Raw genomic sequence first — 23,103 nt, forward strand, 5'->3', positions numbered from 1 at the left:
ATGTCAAAAAGTGCAACACAATTATAGTTACATAACATGTATACACGCATTGTACTTACGCTCTTAAATCGGTCATGATGTTTTAATTGTTTTTAAAGATATGATTGAATAAATGTCACAATAAGGATATTTTCCCCAAAATAGTGTCATAAAGGAAGTCATCTGAAACTGGGAATAGATGTTTTTTAATATTTTGCATTGATTGCATCCTTTTTTGTTCAGTGTGTTAATACATTTCATAATTAATTCATCAATGTTCTCATACTTTTTTCAGCCCAATAACCCCTTAATGTTTTAGTGCAGAAGGTACATTTTACATTTTGGAAAATATAACAATTGCTGAATTAGAAATTACAGCCTCATTCAAATTGAACTGAGTTGCATACTGTATGTGAAACTCCATGTGACGAAAGCTGTCAGATCTAAGATTAATTAGAAAAAGTCATGCTAGAGGTTATCAACCAACTGATTATAACTATATATATTATAAATATATATAGAAATAAATAAAAGGGGATTAATGTTGGCTTTTGAACTGAAAGCTCTTGCTCCATGCGGATGGAGTGAGCAGCTGTTTGTACTGTCCCTATGATCCACATACTTTACTGATTTAACTGCCATTGACCACCACACTGACATACAACAATTCTTTATCCACCATCTGGTTACGCTCTCCCATTTTACCCGCTCTATTTGTCTCTAATGATGATGTAGTTCTAGGCTGGGTGACTAGCACATGACTAGTAAATGTGTTTATAAGTAAGCTGATACACCAGACTGGAGACAGCACACACACACACACAAGCCGAACACCAGCAAACAAGCATTAACAACGCCGCCTTTTTCCTTTTTAAATCGACCACACTCGATGATTTATGTCTAAATGTAACACTGAGTGAAAGACATCAGTCTGCGTCATGATTAACATTGCAGTATTATGAGTGAATTGATATACTTCTGGTTGGCATTGAAGGATTAAGAAGTATGTCATCTGCATTAATCCGTTCCTACTTCCTAACCACCTGGCTTCCTGTACCTCCGACTTCATCTTTCAAAGGAAATTAAGATTTTTGACTCTTGGTACAATTTTAGCAATGATTTTATGCTGTTATTATTTCAGCCGGAAATCATGTAAGGAGCTGCATTAGTAGAAGGAAAACAAAACAACCTATTTTGAGATGGATTAATGATGGACAAAGTGAGGATCATAGTGGGATAGCATATGGGCTTCTGCCTTCAGGGATTGCTTTACATTCAGTTATGCTCGCTAATGATCACATCACATTGACTTGAGGTCAGGGTTTAGAGCCTTAGGGGGCTGAAAGATAAGCTGACTAAGGAATATGTACGTTACTGCACCATGAGTGAACTTCTGAGGATGTCCACTGGATGCCAAGGGCATGTTCAAAGCTGACCAATATCCTTAAAATCCTCAGTCTTTCCCACTTTTTCATTCAGTGAAGAGGCCACCTGCATCATTATTGTGCTGAGGCTGCATCTCTGCAACTTCCCTGCTGTACTGCATAATTAATGCCTCATTAGGGCATGCATGGAAACATATGTGCCAGGATAGGCTCTTCTAATCAAGATGGACTAGATTCCTAAGCAGCTGCCCTGTCTCAGAGGGGGGAGAGAGGAGGAAGATGAAGGGACGGCAAAACAAAAGGAGAGAGCAGCAGGAAGCAGGAAACTTAAGCCGACTTGTTTTTTGTATTTTGGTGGTGTATGACCACCACAGGGTGCTAGTTGTGTTTCTCAGCAGAGAGTAATCAGGGCTAGGCTGCCTAATGAACCTCAATGCAGCATAAGTGCGTTCGGGAAATGTAAAATTCTGTTTTAAAATGTGTTCTGCTAACTGACTTTTACATGATTCCAGCATGTACAACAAATGGTGGACAGCTTGCAGCAAAACAGGTTTACTTTATATTTACCCAATGATGTCCTGGCAGGTACTGCGTCCTTGTTGATCCAGAATGAGACCCATGAGAGGACAACAATGAGGGTGCATGGGATGTAGGTCTGAATGGTGAAGTATCCCATTCTTCTGCTCAGGTCAAAGAAAACGGTCAGCACCACATAGTCACCTGGAGAGAGAGAAATAACAGGAGAGAAAATTGATAAATGAAGGGCATGTGTGACCAAACACAAGGGATAGAAGGTTTAAATGCAGGATATACATGATGTTAAAGTGTAAACACTGCATAGTAATTAGCCGTGAGTATTAATGTTCACAGTCCATAGTAGAAAATACGAATGATCAAACATGTAATGCACTGAGAAAGTTAGTGGCACATTCACTTCCTGTAATCAAAAAATTCTGTCAACACAGAAACACCGAGCTAAGCTTAGACAAACTGCAAAGTCACGGGCTGATCAATGCGTAATGTTGTGTAACCAAAGACTCCACAGCATGTTTGCCCAAGGCAACTGGAGATCTTAAATGAAACAGAGTGTTTCAGAGCCAGAGCAGGACTTGCTTGAATACACACACTCACACACACACCCTCGTCTCCTGCCAGTAGTTAGCTTGAGCATGAACACTAGCATCCAGCTGATGATGAGCCCTCCCTGGACTTGGCTGTCTGACCCCAGCAGATGTTCGGTGTTAGGAGGATGAGGTTAGCTGAGTCCAGATAGCCCTAACCCTGACAATACGGATCATTCAGCCTGCCTGTTTAAAATGCATTCTAATCATGAATGCGTGCACCTTCTTGTACCACATGCGGACACAGTGTGCTTTCAAAACACTTGCAAGGAGAGGGAAATAAACAAGAACCAAACAGGAAGATTGACATGTACAAGAACAAACGCACAATTCCAGTCCTGACAGCTTGACAATTCAGCAAAGCCTGCCAATAGTTACTGTCCTCTAAAGTGATGTGCCCATGTACCTGCCTGTCTGTTTCCCTTTAATGGCAGCGCACTGCTGGCCTCCAGCTAAGTTAGTTGTCTTCTAATTCATTAGAAGACAAAAGTGTTAAAAGTGTCGGAAACCTCCGCTGGCCTCTCAGTGTGGCACGTAACCTGCAGGGGGCAAACCTACTCTCGCCATGTATCGGATGTGTGTGTGTGTGTGTGTGTGTGTGTGTGTGTGTGTGTGTGTGTGTGTGTGTGTGTGTGTGTGTGTGTGTGTGTGTGTGTGTGTGTGTGTGTGTGTGTGTGTGTGTGTGTGTGTGTGTGTGTGTATAGGCGTATAGGCACCCACCGCACAAGGAGTAGTCACTGCAGCTGTGGATTCAACAGCTGGCTAATAATCATCCTCATGCGCACAACACATACTGCCGTTTATTGAAAAACAGCAAACATCTGTGTGTTTTTGTGTTAATCAGCGACAGAGAGGGAAAGAGATGAGACTGTCAGTGTTTATTATGTCTTTGAACATGTTCACTCCGTGTGTGCGTGTGTGTGCGTGTGCGTGTGCGTGTGTGTGTGTGTGTGTGTGTGTGTGTGTGTGTGTGTGTGTGTGTGTGTGAGTTCTCGTAGCGTCTGGAGAGGGACCAAGTATTTGTGATTCATCCCACCCAGCACCTCTGTTCACCCACCCATGCATAGCATCATTAAATAAACCAAGTGCAATAACCCCAGCAGCAGAACCATAACTGTTCATATCGCCATGTGTGTTTTCTGCTGATGCAGGCAGGTGCATAGTGAATTACAGTGTGCCGCCTCGGTTTGTACGAGTACGGAAAACACAAGCATGCTTCTCTCAGGGATCTCGCAGCCCACTATTTTGTTTTTATTAACATTACATTAGCGAGGGCCCAAAACTGAGACCCCTGACAGCTGTGAAACTGCCTGTTAATACACTTATTCCAGCTCGGTCAGCAGCACAAAGCCTTCTTCACATTTCCTCGAAACCTTAATGATAATGGGACTTCCACCACAGGGGTGAGGTCGAATGGTGAAACACCCTCCTGCCGTATGCCTCTCTCAGTCCATTCTCTAGTTTCATTACAGGCCACAGCCCCTGCCAGGAACGCTCTTTGAGGATGTGTTATCGACCTCTGCCCTCCTGTCTGGAAGGCTGATGTATCGGTTTGCTGCCCTGCCATTAGGAATCTGTAGTAACGTATCAGTTTGTTAATGACTTCCTGATTACACTAAAACAAAATGGTTTCCGGTTCCCTTCCTGGTTTAACTGTGTGGTTGGGATATCACAACATAACTACACGAGGGAGCAGGTTGGTAAATGATCCAGACAAGTAGTCCCACACCAATTAGTGTGAACATGTTACATTACAGTTTGTTTGCATGGTTATTTTTACAAGATTGCCTGCTGAAGTGAATTTTTAAATCAATTTCTGATTGTGTTTTCGGGCTACCTTTTACATTATTCTAATCAATGGAACATAATAAAAAGGTATACAATCCTGGTGAAAACTTACGCAGTCTTTGTTTCAGGGTGTAGCAGTATGTGCTCATTGCCACTGCTAAGAGATATTTTAATACCCTTCACATTGGAGCTTTAAATTTGAATACAATTTATAAAAGCACATTATGGAGCTAGCAATATATACTGTTTCCTGTTAAATAAGAGTTGAACAAATAAAAGTTGAATCTGATTGTTATTGCTTCAAACTTAACTTATCTTGACATTTGTACATTTTGTTCATGTGCTTTACAGTCAAGGTGTGTGTGTGTGTGTGTGTGTGTGTGTGTGTGTGTGTGTGTGTGTGTGTGTGTGTGTGTGTGTGTGTGTGTGTGTGTGTGTGTGTGTGTGTGTGTGTGTGTGTGTGTGTGTGTGTGTGTGTGTGTGTGTGTGTGTGTGTGTGTGTGTGTGTGGAACGGTCCCTGTTTATTTCTCATAGCATAGGACTGCAGCTGGAATACCAAAGCATCCAAGCCTTCGTGCCGGCTTTCCTCCTAATGGGAGTTCTCAAACTAACCTCAGATAGAACTCTCCATCTGTCAACGCCAGCAGATGAGGGCGTGTTCGCAAGAGTGGTCACACATCTTCACAAGGTCTATAGAAAGCTCTCTCTACAAACAACGTTACCTCTGAACTGAAATGTACCTTACTGTTTGTGGATGAACGAGGATTATAAAGAAGCTTTCATACATGAGATGCTATGATCTTACTGTAGTTTGCTTCTATCCATCAATGCCAACATCTTCTGTGATCCCACAGACAGCTTCAGTCATTACTCCTTCAATTCAACAAGTTCATTTCTCTGTTAAGGCTTCTCATTCAGCGTCTTATCTAGGGTTGCAAAGGGGCGGAACATTTCTGCTACATTTCCGGTAAATTCCATGGGAAGTTAAGCTCGGGAATTTATGGGAAATAACTGGGAATTGAGGGTAATGTAATCAAATTGTATCATATCCAAGCATAAATATAAACATTCTTGTTTTGTCATAAGAAAACATCCATGCAAAATGATACAATCATTTTTTTTCATTGAAGAACAAAAACATGAATGTTGAGTTAAATATTACTTCTAGAAATCATCTGTGCATGTGATGGACAGTGCCTATAGGGGGTGTGGTATCAATAGCCATGCAGTAAGCAGTGTGCTATGTGCATGTTATTGAGGAATGGCATGGATATTCAAGTGTACTTGAATGGCATCTGTTTGTTTTAGTCAGATAGATTATGCTAACGTATACTTTCCCCACCTATATTTAGGTTCCCTATGAAGAGCCAACCTTCAATTTAGAAAATTCCCAGTTTATTCCCATAAATTCCGGTTTATTCCCATAAATTCCCATTTATTCCCTTAAATTCCTGTTTATTCCCTTAAATTCCCGTTAATTCTCATGGAAAGATTCCATCTTTGAAAATTCCCGGAATTTAACCATAGTCTTATCTTTCCACTTCCTAATTCCTAAATGTTCAAATTTCTCAAATCCTATCATTCTATCTATATAATTACATTGCTTTCTATTCAATCTGCTCCTTTTGTGTTTATAATTTGTGAATTAAAAATGCTGATGACTGCGGGGTGAAAAATCAACAATGCAGACAACAGCTCAAAACTAGTGTTTGCATTAAGATATGGTTTGAAGTATTTTTATTAGGATCACATATTTCCTCTGCAAAAGCGATTTGCTACAAGCTGATGTAATCTACAAAAAGCAATACAAACTTGGCGGGGATGATCATTCATCACAAAACAGTGTTGCTTTGTTATTAAAAGCCGCAGAGACAACACACTCAAAATAATTACAGAGACACACAGCAGTAAGACCCTTGTACTCTAGAGGAAATACACAAAATCGTGTTTTATTATTATTATTATTATTATTATTATAATGCAGAAATTGTTATAACATTCTGTATTTGACAGGAGAATAATGAACCTGAGAGAACTAATGTTGATCCGATGGGGCTGTACATTATTGCACAATTGACACAGGGGAGTTCATAGGAAGGAAATGGACTAATTCAGGATTGCTGACCATGAAGAAAAAGAAAAAAACCTGTCACTTGGGAATATCATTCTGCTGGCGGCTAGGCTGTAAATTGGTGTGGATATGGATGGGCAGGAGAGACCTGAGGCACATGCTGGCCTTCCAATGAAGGGAGACGAAGCAGACACATTACAGAGCGGCTGACAGCCTGTCTTACTGAGCTCCTCTCCTGTCAAGGGTCATCTATATCAGAGGTGACAGCGGATGTAATTTTGCATGTGTGTCTGTGTGTGTGTGTGCCAAAGACAGAATCTTTGCTATCGACAATGGTCATGCCGTGGCTGGGCTTCCGTACGGTCAACAATACTTAGAGAGGATGTTAACTCACCACTTTCAGTGACACGACTAGGGGCAATATGCCAGTGATTAACTAGGCACTATTTTTTGTCTCCACAGGCTGCTGCAGCTATTCCAGCTTGTTGGCGGGTGGCAAGATGATGTCAGAGGAAAAAATGCTCAACATTGTCTCGGTGAGTAACTGTGGGAACACAGCAGCATGATTAAACCACAGACAGGAGTCTGCCGAGTTTGATTGCCTCGTTGTTAATGTTCTGTTGAATGTGACACAGAAAGATGATTATCCCTCTCTCAGACGCACTAATGGCTCTGAAATGATTGAGAGCAATGCAGTTTATAGGATTTATGATAGGTTGTAAGAAACTGTTTTCCTTGCCATTATTTTAAGAGTTTAGTAGACTGTGGAAAAGTTAGAAAACCACGTTTCAAATTGAAAATTGAAAAAGTTAAAAGGTGCCACTTTATGGCCCAATGGTAATTTACTAATGCCTAAATTGAAATGGCCTTTGAGAGGAAAAAGGTTCCCCACCCCTGGTTTAGACCAAGACCATGGAACTGTCCAATTCCCGGTCCAGCTACGACTACCATCCAAAGAAAACAACATGCTTTGTGATGTAACATCCTATTTCATGCCACAAACAATTCTTGTCTATTTCTTGTCCTCACCTAAGCTTTTTTACTTGTGAACAGAAGTTGCAAGACAACATCATTAGTGAGTTTATTTCCACCGCGTTGGATAATTACAAAAACGAGGCAAACGCATTCACAAGCTTTTTCAGTCTGTATTCCAGCTTACCTTGTCTAAAAATGGCTTCATTATTTCTTATTCACACGCTGAGGAGAGATGCGATTCACACTGGTTATATAAGCTCCAAGTTCTAAGAATCCACTCTCACCATCTATTCTCGCCATGTTTAATATATCTCCTTTTTTTCATTTTTTAGACCCATTTTCTGTTCCAACTATTTTGGCTGGGTGAGAGGAGTCTCGGAACAGTCACGTCAATGATAACTTGACCTATTTTAGCTTATTTAACAAGTACAGATAAGCTGCCTACAATTAAGATGAAATGCAGCTCAGTAAAAGTTAGGAGGGGAGAATGTAGTGCAGTGTGTGATCATCACAAATGTCCTGATAAACACAGAAGACAAAAAGCTTTCTAGGGGCCTCTTGGTAGTTAATATGTTAAGATGAGCAATCGAAGGAGAAGGATGGAGAATATTTGCAATGGTTTTCAGTATTGAAGGATGAACATTAATTTGTTTGGAATACAAAGAAGAAGTGCTAACTACTTAGCTTACATTATAATAATCACACTTTCTCAGTTGAAAAGCCAGTAGAGTTCCAAACAGATAACCAAAGGGCTAGAATGTCACGGGTTGGCTAACTACACATTGTTTTTTGAGTATCTATCATTTGCCACCACAGTCTATCATGCTTGAAACACATCCTCACGTGCCTCCCACATGCACCTTTAAGAATCACAACAACAGTATATAAACTTTGGGATTGAATGCTGTGATGTTCAGAAACAGTTGAACTGTTAATCAAATAAATCATACAGTAGCATCAACTTTGTCCAATTTCATTATAATGCTACTTTAATTAATCAGAAATGCTGTCAGATTAAAAAGCGAATGTACAATTACAAGATATCTCTGGGGTGATTTCCCAGTCCTAATAGCATACTGTAATGGTCTTTACAATAGCAACAATGTCATTTAAATCTAAATTCGATAGATGAGCTCAGACAAACGCTATGAGCCAAGACAATCAGTCCCCACTTCTCTGCCATGGCTTAGTGCTATTAAAGATTATGTTTTTGGATCTTTGTTTTTTAAGCTTTGAAATCAAATTAATCATATTCAACTAAAATAATGAATTTCCTCAAACTACAGCACTGACGTAGGCCTGTGCATATTCAGAGTATGTTTTATTTTAAACACCTCAATAATAACAAAGCTTTTCCAAAACAGCACTCTCAGAAAAACACAGTTAAATAAATAAGCCTCATAAACAAATGTACTGCTTTTTTCTTAAATTCATTCATGCATGACACTAGATATCAAGCATGAATATTAATGCATCTCCAACTGATTCATGGACAGTTTAACTGAAGTTAAACATTTCCAAGATTAGATTACATGAAAGATGTATTAGCATAACATGCACACATAAAATGCTATTTTAAAAGCTTCACAAGGTAATAACATGTGCCAAACAGAACATATAGTCATGGACTCTGCAGAGTTGTAATATCACAATAAAACATGTTTGTTAAGTGCTTGCTAATGTGAAAGGTGATGTGCTGTACGTTGTCATTATGTTTCACGGGAAACAGCGTTTTTTATTGGATTACGAAAATTCATCCTCTTATGCCATATGTTAACACACCAGAGAAAGGATGTTCCACAACTACTCTCTCCATTTTTCTTATGGCTAATTACTTTGAAACCTTGGGTTGCAGAATATTACGTAAGGCCAATAAGCTGAGTGAGAACAGTATCTGGGATCAAACTTTATTATAATTGATTGAGCACTGAGGAATTGGCCCAGAAACAATTACTGCTCCACTGAGTGGCATCAACTTTGAGCACATGTAGCCTCTAAACCAGCTCTGTACGTCTCAACAGAGTACCAAGAAGAGGCTGTTTATTTTGCAAGGGCATGCAGAAGTGTGCATCTACAATGCACTTACAAACTCTTATTCAGTTGTATTTATAGCTGTTGGAATATGATATTTCTAATATCCCTCTTTCTGCACATATCTTTGACAAGAGAAGCCTTTTTGTTTTTGAAGAAGAAGAAGAAGATGGACCTTTATTAATCCCCCGAGAGGGGCATTCATTTTCCACTCTGTCATACACGCACATGCGTTTTTTATACAGGTACACACAGTACTCACACAGCTTTATGCACACATGCACATGCAGCCAGTCTAGCCGGCGCCAGTGAGCATTTGGGGGTTCAGTGCCTTGCTCAAGGGCACTTCGGCAGTGGCCCAGGAGGTGAACTGGCCCCTCTCCAGAACCAGTCAACACTAAGTATTTTTTGGTCTGATCGGGACGTGAACCGGCGACCCTTCGGTCCAAAGCCCAATCCCCTACAGACTGAACCACTGCCGCCCCGGCGACATTATTAGCACTTTGACCAATAATACTGTATACTTTCTAAGAGCTACTACTCATGCTACTAGGCTTACTACATTGTTTTCAGTGGTGGAATGTATTTCTGAGTACATCAAATACTGAAGCACTTTATGAGGCAGCTGTGATTAACCTAAGCATATATTTGTCATGCTTCAAAAGAAGATATGTTTTTTATTAGACTTATCTCCATTATGTCACAGCTATAGGTACTTGTGTGCATATATGTTACCTGCAAAATATATGATAAGTTAGTAAAATAGTACAAATTGTTATGAATACACTTTCAACAGCTGCAACAGCAGAAGTCAAGGACACTAAATCTCTAGAAACGTCATCTCTTAACAGCTTTGACCCGTTTTCTGTTTTGGTATTGACAAAACAACCTCTAATTTTTTTCTTCTCTCCCTTCGTTCTTTTTAAATCCATTGCAAATGTCCACCCCATGCCCTCCATCTTTGCCTACCAGCATCAGAACGGAAAAACAGGAAACAATAACATCCTCACTTATTTACGTCCACTCCCTCCTTTTTCGCTCTTTTTCGCTCTTAGATAACTTTCATTTTGTAGTCAATTTATTCCAGTGTCCTAGTTTAACATCCTCAAGCTCATGTAGAAACTACAGTTGTGCTTCAGAAAGGTTTGCAGCCATTAAGGATGATGGAGAAATACTCACCATGAGGACCGTTCTGTTGACGTATTAAGGTGTAACACGGCTGCAGGAGTTGAGAAACGACGCTGAATATTATTGACTTTATTGGACTCAACCCTCACAGACAGAAAACAGAGCACTGACAACACTAACCAGAAGGACACAAACACGTAGTTGCTTCTTATGTGCTGTCTTATTTTCCCAAAGCAATCTATTTTCCTAAGGTCTATCACTATTCTCTGTTTCCAGGTTTTAATTACCAGCTTATTAGACTGCCGATGGGCGAAGGCAGAGAAAAAAGAGGAGAGAGGGAGAGAAAGCAGGGGGAAGGGGGTTGTGAAAAGTAGGACACAGGAATGCAAGGCTGCAAAATAAAAAAATCTTCCCCCTTGCGAGAGTGAGGAGGGAAGAAATGAGAATGGCTTGTAAAGAGTAGACACTTGTAAGTGTGAATGCTGTTAGTGTATAAGGCGGGTTAGGATGTGTGTGTGAGGAGGGGAGAGGGGATGGGGAGGAGTGTACATTGGTATTTAACTTCACAAAAGCAGGATTCTGGCTGAGTCAGAGCATTTTTCCTCCCACTCCTGCCCATCACAACTATCACCCAGAAGCAAAGAAGGAGAATGCGCAGAGAGTGAGAGAGAAGGGGGGATGCAGGGGGGAGAGATTAGAGAGAGCAGCTATTATAGAAACAGAGTTGCACCATGGCTAATGGATTGTTTCAGCGCTTCTTAACCTTTTTCCTTCAGCAAAGATGGAGTGATCCTCATCTGATAAAAAAAAACTGCCTGGATTATTACTGTGATTAAATTACTGTTTTTATATACAGCACACAGTCATGTTAACTGTGTTGCACCTATTGCTATACGGTTGGGAACTGAAACTTGGTTCCAGATGAGAACCGATAAGAAAATGCCGGGTACCGGGTAGCCATACAAAATACACAATTTCGGTTCTGCTTAACGGTTCCTAAACGCGGTATACCCTGTATTCCACCGGGTCCATCTGCGCCGCGGTGACCCGGTGGAATACAGGTTAAGGGCCGACTGGCCATCTGTGTGTTCTGGAGAATCACAGAACGGCCGGTCGTCAGCGGGCCGTTGACGGCCGGCTCGGTACGCTGATGGCCGGCACCGCCCCTTCATTTTTAAAACGGCATCATGTAAGTTGCGCTGACAGGCGACAGAGGTCCACAGTTGCCCCGCAGCGAGGGACCCCCCGCCCTCCCGTAGACAGCTCACGAGCTCAGTCACTTCATAACACCAAAGATGGATCGCGGTAAACACTCTAAAGTGAGGCTCCACTACACTAAAAAAGAAAAAGACAAGGCACAGTGTAATGCCTGTTAATAGCTTGCCACAGGCATAGCTCAGTTAAAATAAAGCAAAGCTATTGTGCAAAACATTTGTATTGCATGTATATTTTATATTTGTAAAAATGTCAGTTAAAGCTTAAAAGAATAAAGATATTTTTATTATCGAAACGTTTGACCTCTTTCTTTTACAATTTTGGAATCGAAACGGGGAATCGATAAGAACCGGAATCGATAAGCAGAACCGGAATCGATACATTTCAAATGATACCCATCCCTACCTATTGCACACCGATTAATACTTTCAAAAAATAAAGTGATTTTTTTATGATAAACACTTTCTTAAAATAAATAATTTAGAAGAACCAAATCAAGACGTATTGTATAAGAAAAGAAAAATATATTTGAACATTTTCATACTGTTTTTTTTTTCTTGTTTTTCTTATTATTATGGAAATAGGTGCTACTCATAAAGCAATTTCCCTTGACTTTTCACCTGTGTTGATGCATTGTCTCAGATACAGTTGTAGAGAGAAAAAAGAAAGAAAAAAAATTATATATATATATATCGGCATTTTGGTTTTATTGCTTTTTGTCTCCCTCCATCTTTTTTTGATTAAACCAGACAGGTGGTGACAAGCACCATTGTCTCTGAAGCATCATGTTTCAAGGAACGTGATAACATTTTCTCTTTAATTTGCTTTGGATTCCTGCTATTGAACTCATCATTTGTGGCATGCCTGTTACAACACCACAGCTGCTGGATTTCACAAACCTCCAGAAGCCAAGACAATATTGTCACATGTCTGCCCAGGGTACAGCTTTTTTGTTTGGCAATGCAATGATATTTCAACACAACCTCAAAGAAACCCAAATAACCATCACATACTCCTGACAGAAAAATAAAATATTATCTAAAGGACAAAACTATTTTTCTTCTACAAAAACCCCTATACAGTAGGGATGTGCATCTCCATCACTGTGGCCGATGCGATGCGCATCTCGATACGTTGCCACGATAAGATACATTGACGATACATTTGAAACACCAGGTGATGCGATACGATTCACCCCTGTTGCGATACAGTTCGATACGATTTGATTCGACATTATGCGATTCGGGGCGATACGATGCGATTCAACACGATGCAAAAAATAATGATACTTCAATATGGTACGACAGAGGATTTTTGTTTTATTCCTTATATGCAGCAAATCATAGATTAAAAAGTGCTTTACATATTTGGTACTGCACATCCCATCATGCCGTTTATTTTTTTACCTTTAAAAGCTCTCCAGAGTACAGTAAAATTGTATAACACCTCACAGTTAAACAATGTAAGGATGCATTGCTCTTGATTAACAATATGCAAATAACAGCTACCATAGAGCAATGCCCATACAGCTGCCAGCCTGATGTGCTGAACACTCATTCACCAGTGAGCAGAAAGCAGTGGGTTCTATATGAACAATAAAGAATACAAATAACCTTTCACAAACATGTATTTCATAACTGCTTACAGTAAGGAAGACATTTAAATTATTATTGGCCGTCACAGGCTGCGGTAAACTAAACACCTCTCTCTGACAGAACACCTCACTGAGTGATTGAACTCATATGTCTAACTTTCAGGTTTCTCTTTTCAGCCGCAGACCCCATGTCACCTCTTTATGTGCGTCACTAAGTTCCTCGAACTACTTGTGTACTTTAAAGCGGCTCGGCATTGTTAACAATTTGCCAGCGATTTTTCAAGTTGACCGTCTGTAGTATATAGTGCTCATATACCATCAGGACGTTACTGATGGGGTGCGGCTGCGGAGTGATACTGTGTGTATGCAAGTCCGCATCTAGGACGGATCTATGTATCATGGCTGTAGAAGTAATAAAGATACCTCATACAAAGGTCCACGGATACCTTATTACTCTCCATGACCTGCGGTCAACTACATAGCATAAAGGACTATTACACCGTCTTTCTTGAACAATCCGAAGTGTTGCCAAACGTTTGATTTGTAGGTATTTTTCGATGCGCTGTGTTTCTCTTTCTCCTCAACTTCATTGTGTGTTGATAACTGAGACTCTCGGCCTCTGTAGTGGCGAAGCAAATATCAAAGATCGTCTCTGCTGAGCGTTGACAAGATGAGGGGATTTTATATGAATGAATCGTTTTTTTACCGATGCAAAGACGCTACGTAATCGATGCATCGTGAGTTCAACCCGGTTCAACCCAAACTGTAGCCGATGCGCACTCTTTCAACCGGTGCACTCGCATCTTGAACGTTTATGCCGGTGCACCGATGCGAATCGGTGAATCTTAACATCTCTACTATACAGTGGGGAAAAAAAGTATTTAGTCAGCCACCAATTGTGAAAGTTCTCCCACTTAAAAAGATGAGAGAGGCCTGTAATTTTCATCCAAGGTATACCTCAACTATGAGAGACAGAATGAGGAAAACAAATCCAGAAAATGACATTGTCTGATTTTTAAAGAATTGATTTGCAAATTATGGTGGAAAATAAGTATTTGGTCAATAACAAAAGTTCATCTCAATACTTTGTTATATACCCTTTGTTGGCAATGACAGAGGTCAAACGTTTTCTGTAAGTCTTCACAAGGTTTTCACACACTGTTCCTGGTATTTTGGCCCATTCCTCCATGCAGATCTCCTCTAGAGCAGTGATGTTTTGGGACTGTCGCTGGGCAACACGGACTTTCAACTCCCTCCAAAGATTTTCTATGGGGTTGAGATCTGGAGACTGGCTAGGCCACTCCAGGACCTTGAAATGCTTCTTACGAAGCCACTCCTTCGTTGCCCGGGCGGTGTGTTTGGGATCATTGTCATGCTGAAAGACCCAGCCACGTTTCATCTTCAATGCCCTTGCTGATGGAAGGAGGTTGTCACTCAAAATCTCACGATACATGGCCCCATTCATTCTTTCCTTTACACGGATCAGTCGTCCTGGTCCCTTTGCAGAAAAACAGCCCCAAAGCATGATGTTTCCCCCCCCATGTTTCACAGTAGGTATGGTGTTCTTTGGATGCAACTCAGCATTCTTTCTCCTCCAAACACGTCTAGTTGAGTTTTTAACAAAAAGTTATATTTTGGTTTCATCTGACCATATGACATTCTCCCAATCCTCTTCTGGGTCATCTAAATGCTCTCTAGCAAACTTCAGACGGGCCTGGACATGTACTGGCTTAAGCAGGGGGACATGTCTGGCACTGCAGGATTTGAGTCCCTGGCGGCGTAGTGTGTTACTGATGGTAGCCTTTGTTACTTTGGTCCCAGCTCTCTGCAGGTCATTGACTAGGTCCCCCCGTGTGGTTCTGGGATTTTTGCTCACAGTTCTTGTGATCATTTTGACCCCACAGGGTGAGATCTTGCGTGGAGCCCCAGATCGAGGGAGATTATCAGTGGTCTTGTATGTCTTCCATTTTCTAATAATTGCTCCCACAGTTGATTTCTTCACATCAAGCTGCTTACCTATTGCAGATTCAGTCTTCCCAGCCTGGTGCAGGTCTACAATTTAGTTTCTGGTGTCCTTTGACAGCTCTTTGGTCTTGGCCATAGTGGAGTTTGGAGTGTGACTGTTTGAGGTTGTGGACAGGTGTCTTTTATACTGATAACGAGTTCAAACAGGTGCCATTAATACAGTTAACAAGTGGAGGACAGAGGAGGCTCTTAAAGAAGAAGTTAGGTGACCAAATACTTATTTTCCACCATAATTTGCAAATAAATTCTTTAAAAATCAGACAATGTGATTGTCTGGATTTTTTTTTCTCATTTTGTCTCTCATAGTTGAGGTATAGCTAGGATGACAATTACAGGCCTCTCTCATATTTTTAAGTGGGAGAACTTGCACAATTGGTAGCTGACTAAATACTTTTTTGCCCCACTGTATAAGATAAATAGACCTCAAGACTGAAGGATGTAAGAGATTGTGTTGCATCAGGAATGCATTTACTGTAGTGGTGTGTGAGAGTGTATTTTTGTAGCTGAGGATTATGGGATCCATTGGCAGAATAGAGCAACGATGCACTCTGCCATGCTAAAAGGGGAGTCCTTTGGCGTGTCAGCGAGTGACTGATCTTACACGAGTGTGTTTATATATACCGTGTGCATGGGCGTTCATGTGTTTGTTTGGCTGACTGTTTGCCTCTCGCTGGGCCACTTCCTTTCAACCACAATGCCTCAAGATTTGCCCCATCAAAGAATCATCTGCAAACTGTGGAGCTCCGTAATCGGGAGAGGGCCACTGATGTGTCCCTGGGCTTTCTCCACTCTAACTGAATCACACAGGCGGACGCACACAGACAACTGGGCTGCACGGCTCGGGTTTTGGAAGGTCACTCTAAGAATAGCATTCAATACATAAAAAAAATAAGACTTGGATCCAGTGGAGAGCACACACTTAAATGTGCATGCAAGCAAATGGACACATAGGAACATGCATTAATTCATGGGACCCGGGCGCACACCAAAGCACTCTGAATAATGTCTAACACACACAGATATGTACCACAGGCTGATGCACATAGCATTTGTGCTCACCTAAAAGGAAAGCAAATTAAGCACTTCACGTCCTTCTTAAACCATCCCATGATTCAATGCTGAGAAAAGTGAGGCTAGTAGCGAAACCAGATAGATAGACCGTAAATAGCGTTGATTCTCTTTAAGCTTGAAAGGAAAGGCTTCTTGGCAAACCAAGCGATAGTCTTCTAAGCTCATTTGTCCCTCTAATGTGCTGGGAAGATGGTAAACTGCCTCGGAGAGATCCCTGTATTTGATAGTTCATGTAAATGCATCACACTTAATCACCAGCTTCTTGATAAAACAAATGAGTCATTTGTCCTGGTTTTCCCTTCACAATCTATCTTATTTGACATCCTCTCTATCAATCAAACCTATTATCCACTAATGCAACCACAACGCTGTTGTTGGATGCACATTCATGGCTATTGATCTTTTGACAAACTCTGAAAGTGTTTTGGTACATTTTAGTAAATAAATGTATCAACCAATAATAGAGTCAAAGCTATAGACAGCAAAATGCTAGTTCATATATTGCTGGTCATGAAATATGTTCCATGTCATTTAGCTGACACTCCAGTCAAAACCACTTACATTTAGTTCAGTACCATATACATGCCTACGGATGCAATTTGAGGTATTTTGCTAGGGGCTGGGGATTGAACCACTGATCCGCTGATTGGTAGACACCCATTTACTACCTAAGCCAGAGCTGTCCCAAATATAATAACCCAAATTACAGTTATATAAATCCCCACCATATAGCCTCAAATGCAGTAGGTCAACACATTTCACTCTTGTAGACTAGTAAAATTGATTTCCCTTTTGAAGGACCAAAAAAGTGCCATAACCATCATCCCTTTCCATGTTGGTCCCTTCTATAATCCCTATTTATGATTGGTCCTCTCCCCTGCGTTGTCGCCTCTCTGTCCTTGTCTGCACTATGATGCTCCTCCATAAACTCCAGCCTGGCAGATGGGTGAGAACACAGCTCCAAGCTTTAAGCATAGCCCATTCACTTAGGTGTAAACAGCAATGTTAGCTGTCTACCTAGTGCTTTGGCCTACCTTCAAAATCTTCTTTATATCTTTTAGCTTCTCTCTATTCTGTCCACTGGCATCCTTTCAAGGAGTCCTTGCTTGTCACAAGCATCAGTGAATGTTTTGTTATTGGCCTAAAATAGTGTGCGTGCATGCAAATTTGTGTGACTCTGTGTTTGTAAATGCAGGTATGAGCTTCCAGGCAGTACAGCTCTGATGTGAAGTGACATGTTGAGAGACCAAGCCCCTTGGACACTGGCTCAGAGAGGGAGGAGAATCAAAATAAAAACAGACATATCCTTTATAAAAAGCTACAGCACAACTGGATACGAGCAGCAGATGGCATGTCACGACACTGGCCTCCTTTCACTACGATGTCACTCAATCCTTCTTTAATCATGCATCACTTGTTATTATAAAAAAAGATACTCAGAGTATACAGGAACAGATTGGAGTCCTGTGACAAGTTGAGCCTGCAGAGACTAGCCTGTCTCCTAGAATGAGAGGAAATCTCTTCCTCTGACTATTACCTAGTCTTCATTGTCTGGATTTGGTCAATTCACCTGTCTGCTCAGCTTACCATTATGTGTCACTCTCTTGCCTCACCTGACCTATTTGTACTCAGTTGTAATTGAGGGTGATTCAGCAGAGTCCGTGAACTGGAATACTGTGAAAAGGTTTTATTTCCAAAGAATAACTATACCTATTAAACCTTTCAGGCAGGACAGAAACCCTTTAACAGGCAGGGATTCAGGGACGTGATGGTGACCAACACAGTGTGTTATAAAACAGAAGATGTTGGAATGCAAGTTTGAGTCCAAGGTCTTCACTGTAGGTCAATGTACCAACAACAACACAAATCCCAGTGATTGTTCTTCTTATAAAACATATTAGAATGCTGTGTTAAACAAAATGGCTTTACACAACAAGATTAAAGCAATAGTGTCAATATACGTTTAAAATCATCTGAATCACCAGTACCTATTTACTCTCAAAATGCACAAAAGCTGCAGATTATAGCTATACCATAGGGCAGGGCTTCTCAAACTCCGGACCAAGGTCCGGATCCGGACCGAACCCTGTGTCCCATTATTAAAAATAAATAAAAAATAAATAAATTATAAAAAAAAGAAAAAAAAGAATTTCTTATTCTGATGTAAATTAAAGTGGACCTATCATGCTATATTGGAAACATATATTGTAGGGCCATACCTATACAAAACATGTCTGTGAAGTTTTTTGCTTAAAATACCAAACAGATCACCCATTGTAGCCATGCCTCATACTGCTCAAAGACCTCTTTTGCAGCCCTGTTAGAGAAACGCGGATTTTGGGTCCTTAGCTTTAAAAAAATAAAAAGAGGAGGCGGAGCTAATGCCTGATCAGAATTCTACCGGAGATAAAGTTAAATTATGCTGTGATAAAACGCCATCCTGTTCTAAACCACATCAAAGATTTTTCTGAAACAGTATGGAGCTCAAATGCTTTTTCTCTTGCGGGTTTATCACAAGGTGAGTTCTTTTTTTATTTCCTGCTTTTTAAACACAAGTGCTCTCCAGTATAGGTTAGCTCTGACTGTTAGCGAGGCTTGCTAATGTAAACAAAGACGAGATTACGTCCAAAACATGTCAGGCATTGTTTCTGATAGCAACTTTGTGTGGGTCCGCCGCCGATTTGACGTCAGATCGGCAGCAAATCTGTACCCGATCGTTGTACCCCTGTTTTTAAAAAGATTTGGGTACGGAGGAAAAGAGAGGGTTTTATTGTCTGACGCTGCGTGAGTTCAACATGAACATGAAACACCCTTTAATTTACTGCAACGACATGTTGGGAAACCCCCTCAAGGGGGCCCCATGCAAGCCGAAACTTCGTTGCTCCGCTGCGGGGGGGGGGGGGGGGGACTTTACTGACATTGATCCGGACCATTGACCTTGTATAAAATTCACAAGTGGACCTTTAACAAAAAGTTTGAGTACCCCTGCCATAGGGAATATTTCTAAGTTTCTAACAAACCTTTAGGAGCCCTACCCACGCATGGCGAGAACATGAGATGACTGGGTAATTATAGGGCCCTGACTAACTGTTTTTTGAGACAGATGTTGTGTTCGTGAATCTTGAAGCAGGTCAGACACCCAAACTGACTGCAAAATGAGACAAGAGGCCTCTTAGCCACAGCCAAGGTTCTCTGCTCTGACAACAGAGCAGATGGCTGTTTGTGGAAAAACAAACCAGATTCAGATCAGAGTCAGAGGACGCTGCACATTCTCCACTCCGCTCATCCTCCTACGCAGATTGCCGTTTCATGTTGCCACTAGACACATGTTTAGATTTGAACAGAAATGTAACTTACTTAGATGTTTTTTTAACATATTTTTCAATTAACTTGCACCACTCATTTTGTCTTAAAACATGGTTGTACTGTACACACCACAACGAGCCTCTGTGTATGAGTGTCTGTTAGCATTATGTTGCAGTGACACTGTTGAACTGTGGTGGAGAACAGAAAAATTTGGTGAATTCAGTTATTCCCATACACTACTCTGTGGTAGTGCATACAAGTGGATTTTTTTACACATGTCTGATTGAGCTTTGTTGTAAAATTGTTTTATGGTATCATGTTTCCAAATGGAGCACAATAATGTACCACTAGTTCTTCATGGTGCTCTCTTGCAGCTTGTTTCGAAGCTGTCCATCATAATGGAGTTAAGTATTGACTTGCCTGAAAAAGAACTGTTAACTATAAATTGAGTTGGTTCAGGAAATGGAGGGAAATAAATACATTTGTGGCACACTTCTTAAATAACATGATTTTACATTTGTTGGCTATGGGTAAGATATTTCTAAAGTAATTTTTTACTATGTCGAGTTTTAAGTTATCTCATTTGTGAATCCAAACCTCTGCGCTGTGTAAAATGCTGAGAGATCCTAAGATGCAAATGATCACAATATTAATGCTACCGTATAAAACAATGACTTTACTTTCAGTAGCCTTCCAGCCTATCGTAGTATATTCTAAACAGATGGAGTACAGCCAAAAATAATCCATTCCCCTGATACTCTGAATACTCACACAGCAGACAGAGTAGGATCAATGTAATATCTAATCAAAAGAAGATCGAGTTGAAGCTAAGAAAAAAAGATTCGCATTGGCGATGCCTTCATAGGGAAGCATACTTTTAATCACCTCTACAGTTGCACCTTTAGTTGAATACTTGCTGAAATGGTTATTTATTTCTGATCGATTTAACAGTTTATATTCACGTGGGAATGTTTTACTTATACATAAAATATAATACACCCTTATTTACTGTAATTATTTAACATAAGTTCTCCAGGATGCTGAGCTGATCCAATGAAACTCTCCTCGGGCTGAAGCACATTTTTGCATGCAGGCGTTCTTTAAATCACACCAGAGAACAGCGTTAAGAATACATATAATTATTTGCAGAACATTATATACATTACTTACCGACAGCTCATGAATATAAACATGGACAAACAAGCATATCCATGCAAACATAGTGGCTCTCCTCTCAAACATCAACACGGTATGGGGAAAGCAGCGGTTTTTCCTCAAGCAAACATTCCTATTCCTGCATCAATGTGAATGGAGTCTGGCTGGTAAACCATAAATATACTGTTGAATGTCAGTGAATTACTTCACATGTGGGATGGGATGAGTCTCTAGAAAAAAACTATTTTTAAAAATAAATATATATACAGTATATTGTATTTCTTCGGTACTGTATCTCCACTATTACGCTCTACCTAAGTTGGTTTAAACAATGACTGGCAATTTTAATTGTTTTCAATTGATTAATGATTGATAAACCTTCCAACAGGCATCTGCACCGGCCAATTTTGGAGTAGCAACCATACACTGTAGATCAGCTCAAGTTTCGCTAAGAAAGAGTTGAATATGAATTGCTGGAGCAGTGAAACTAAGGAGGATCACAGTCACCACACACTGAAGTATGGTCCATAAAATGAATTAAATGAATGGAATGCCATCCGTGATTTATTGTTCTTACAATACATCCCACTCTGCCAGCAGCATTTCTATGCCCATGGCACACGGGAGCTGATATATGAAGGAGGTGCATTTATGGACCCTTATGGATTTGACTTCAGGCAGTGTGAACTAAAAGTGGATAAAAACATCCTGAGTCTCTGTTTCTATAAAAGTTTATGTTGTAACCCCTAGCAACAGATACGAACCAGATCAGTCTATGGATAGGACTGGGGGAATAGCGGAAGGGGAAATCTGATTCAGCGTGAAAGTTGATGAGTCAGGCTGGATACAATTAATACCTCTCATATTTTCATATATGAGATTGCACAATATCATCATATTATTGTGATGTTGAAGTCACGCTCGCGACTCCATCAGATTAAATCTATCATGCCCAACATGAATATTGTGTCGTGCAGCGCCTGTGGAATCCTTATTCCGCTGCAACATGTTCAAGAAATCACTTCTGTCACACACACGACATGTCAAATATCTCTGGCAAATTACGCGAATATTCAGTCAGCCTTTACGAAATGAGGAAAAGAAGAAATAGCAGAGACTTGTTAAAAAAATGAAAGATAGTTTTCTTACCTGAGACAGTCCTGACAATCTCAGAAGTGTTCCTCAGGCCCACAAAGGAGAACTGGTAGAGCCTCCAGGAGCGAATGTCCCCAACCTCCACTGAGCTCCTCTTCCACTTGTACACAATCTCCTCCCTGGGGTAGCCATCTGAACAGATAAGAGCACAGTTACAGTGAGCTCTGTTAAAACAAGTAGAGGAGTGGAGTTTGGAGCCAAAAAAACACACCACCTTTTCAACATTTATCTCTTTAAGGAAATAGTTTAAGACTTGACCCCTTAAATAAGCACCGAGTGCTGGAAAGCCACATTTTAAGTGGGAGTAATCCATGCACAAAACGTCAGCTAGCTTGCAAATAAACTGTTCCAGGAAAGAAACATAACAAACTTCTTACAATAAATGTAGTCAATCAGTGGCTTGGGAAAAATCCAATATTGATCTACTTCTTTCCACAAGTTGGATTCCAGTAATCTTATCACCTCAAGAGGGAGTTCTCCAGTTGTTTGAATCACAATAACCCTCTTGCTAGTCTTACCCTGATTCACTTAGACAATGCAGATGCATTATCAACATTGAATTCTATTTGTGAGTATTGAATGCATTTCTTGTATCCACATTTGTATTAAATAGGTACAGTTATGTTTAATTTGAAACAGGGCTATCTGATGTAATGTTGTCTTCAGTTTAGTGATGATATGTGTACAGCTGATTGAAAAGTAGCTTGAATAATGCACATAAAACTTCCCTCAGTTTGAACTTTAAATGGCTTTATTACTAAAGTGCTCTCAGACATCCAGTAATGCTGGACCTCAGAGGAGCAGCGATGGAAGGATCTGACCATTTGCCACATTACAGCCCGGCAGGCTGGCAGTACGCTTTCTGCTTGCAATGCATCCAGGACAAATGATTGATTCAGTGTACTGTTAGGAAGCCAGAACAACAATTCTCCTGCAGCTCAATGTCTCAAATTCTAATTTGAAAGTGTTTATCTTGTTGAATCAGTTCCTGTGATTAACATACTACTGAGAATGCAATTTTGAAAGAACTAAAATGATATAGTGCATCGTGTGTGCCGATAAAACATTTTCAGAAACCACTGCGGAAGAGTTTGAACTAGAAA

At 40.5% G+C, this 23,103-nt stretch overlaps 1 protein-coding gene across 2 annotated transcripts in view; it reads right to left on the reverse strand.

Annotated features, from left to right (window-relative positions):
• The window catches only part of gabrg2 (gamma-aminobutyric acid type A receptor subunit gamma2), a 53,640-nt gene that overhangs the window by 7,952 nt on the left and 22,585 nt on the right, over positions 1–23,103 (reverse strand). For both annotated transcript variants that reach the window (XM_079647536.1, XM_079647535.1), the window contains exons 6-7: positions 21,995–22,132; positions 1,932–2,084 (exon numbers count right to left, since the gene is read on the reverse strand). In XM_079647536.1, coding sequence (XP_079503662.1) covers positions 1,932–2,084; positions 21,995–22,132 — 291 coding nt within the window. The remainder of the gene's footprint in view (positions 1–1,931; positions 2,085–21,994; positions 22,133–23,103) is intronic.

The sequence above is a fragment of the Notothenia rossii genome (assembly GCF_949606895.1).
Source record: "Notothenia rossii genome assembly, chromosome: 9".
Taxonomy (NCBI): Eukaryota; Metazoa; Chordata; class Actinopteri; order Perciformes; family Nototheniidae; genus Notothenia; species Notothenia rossii.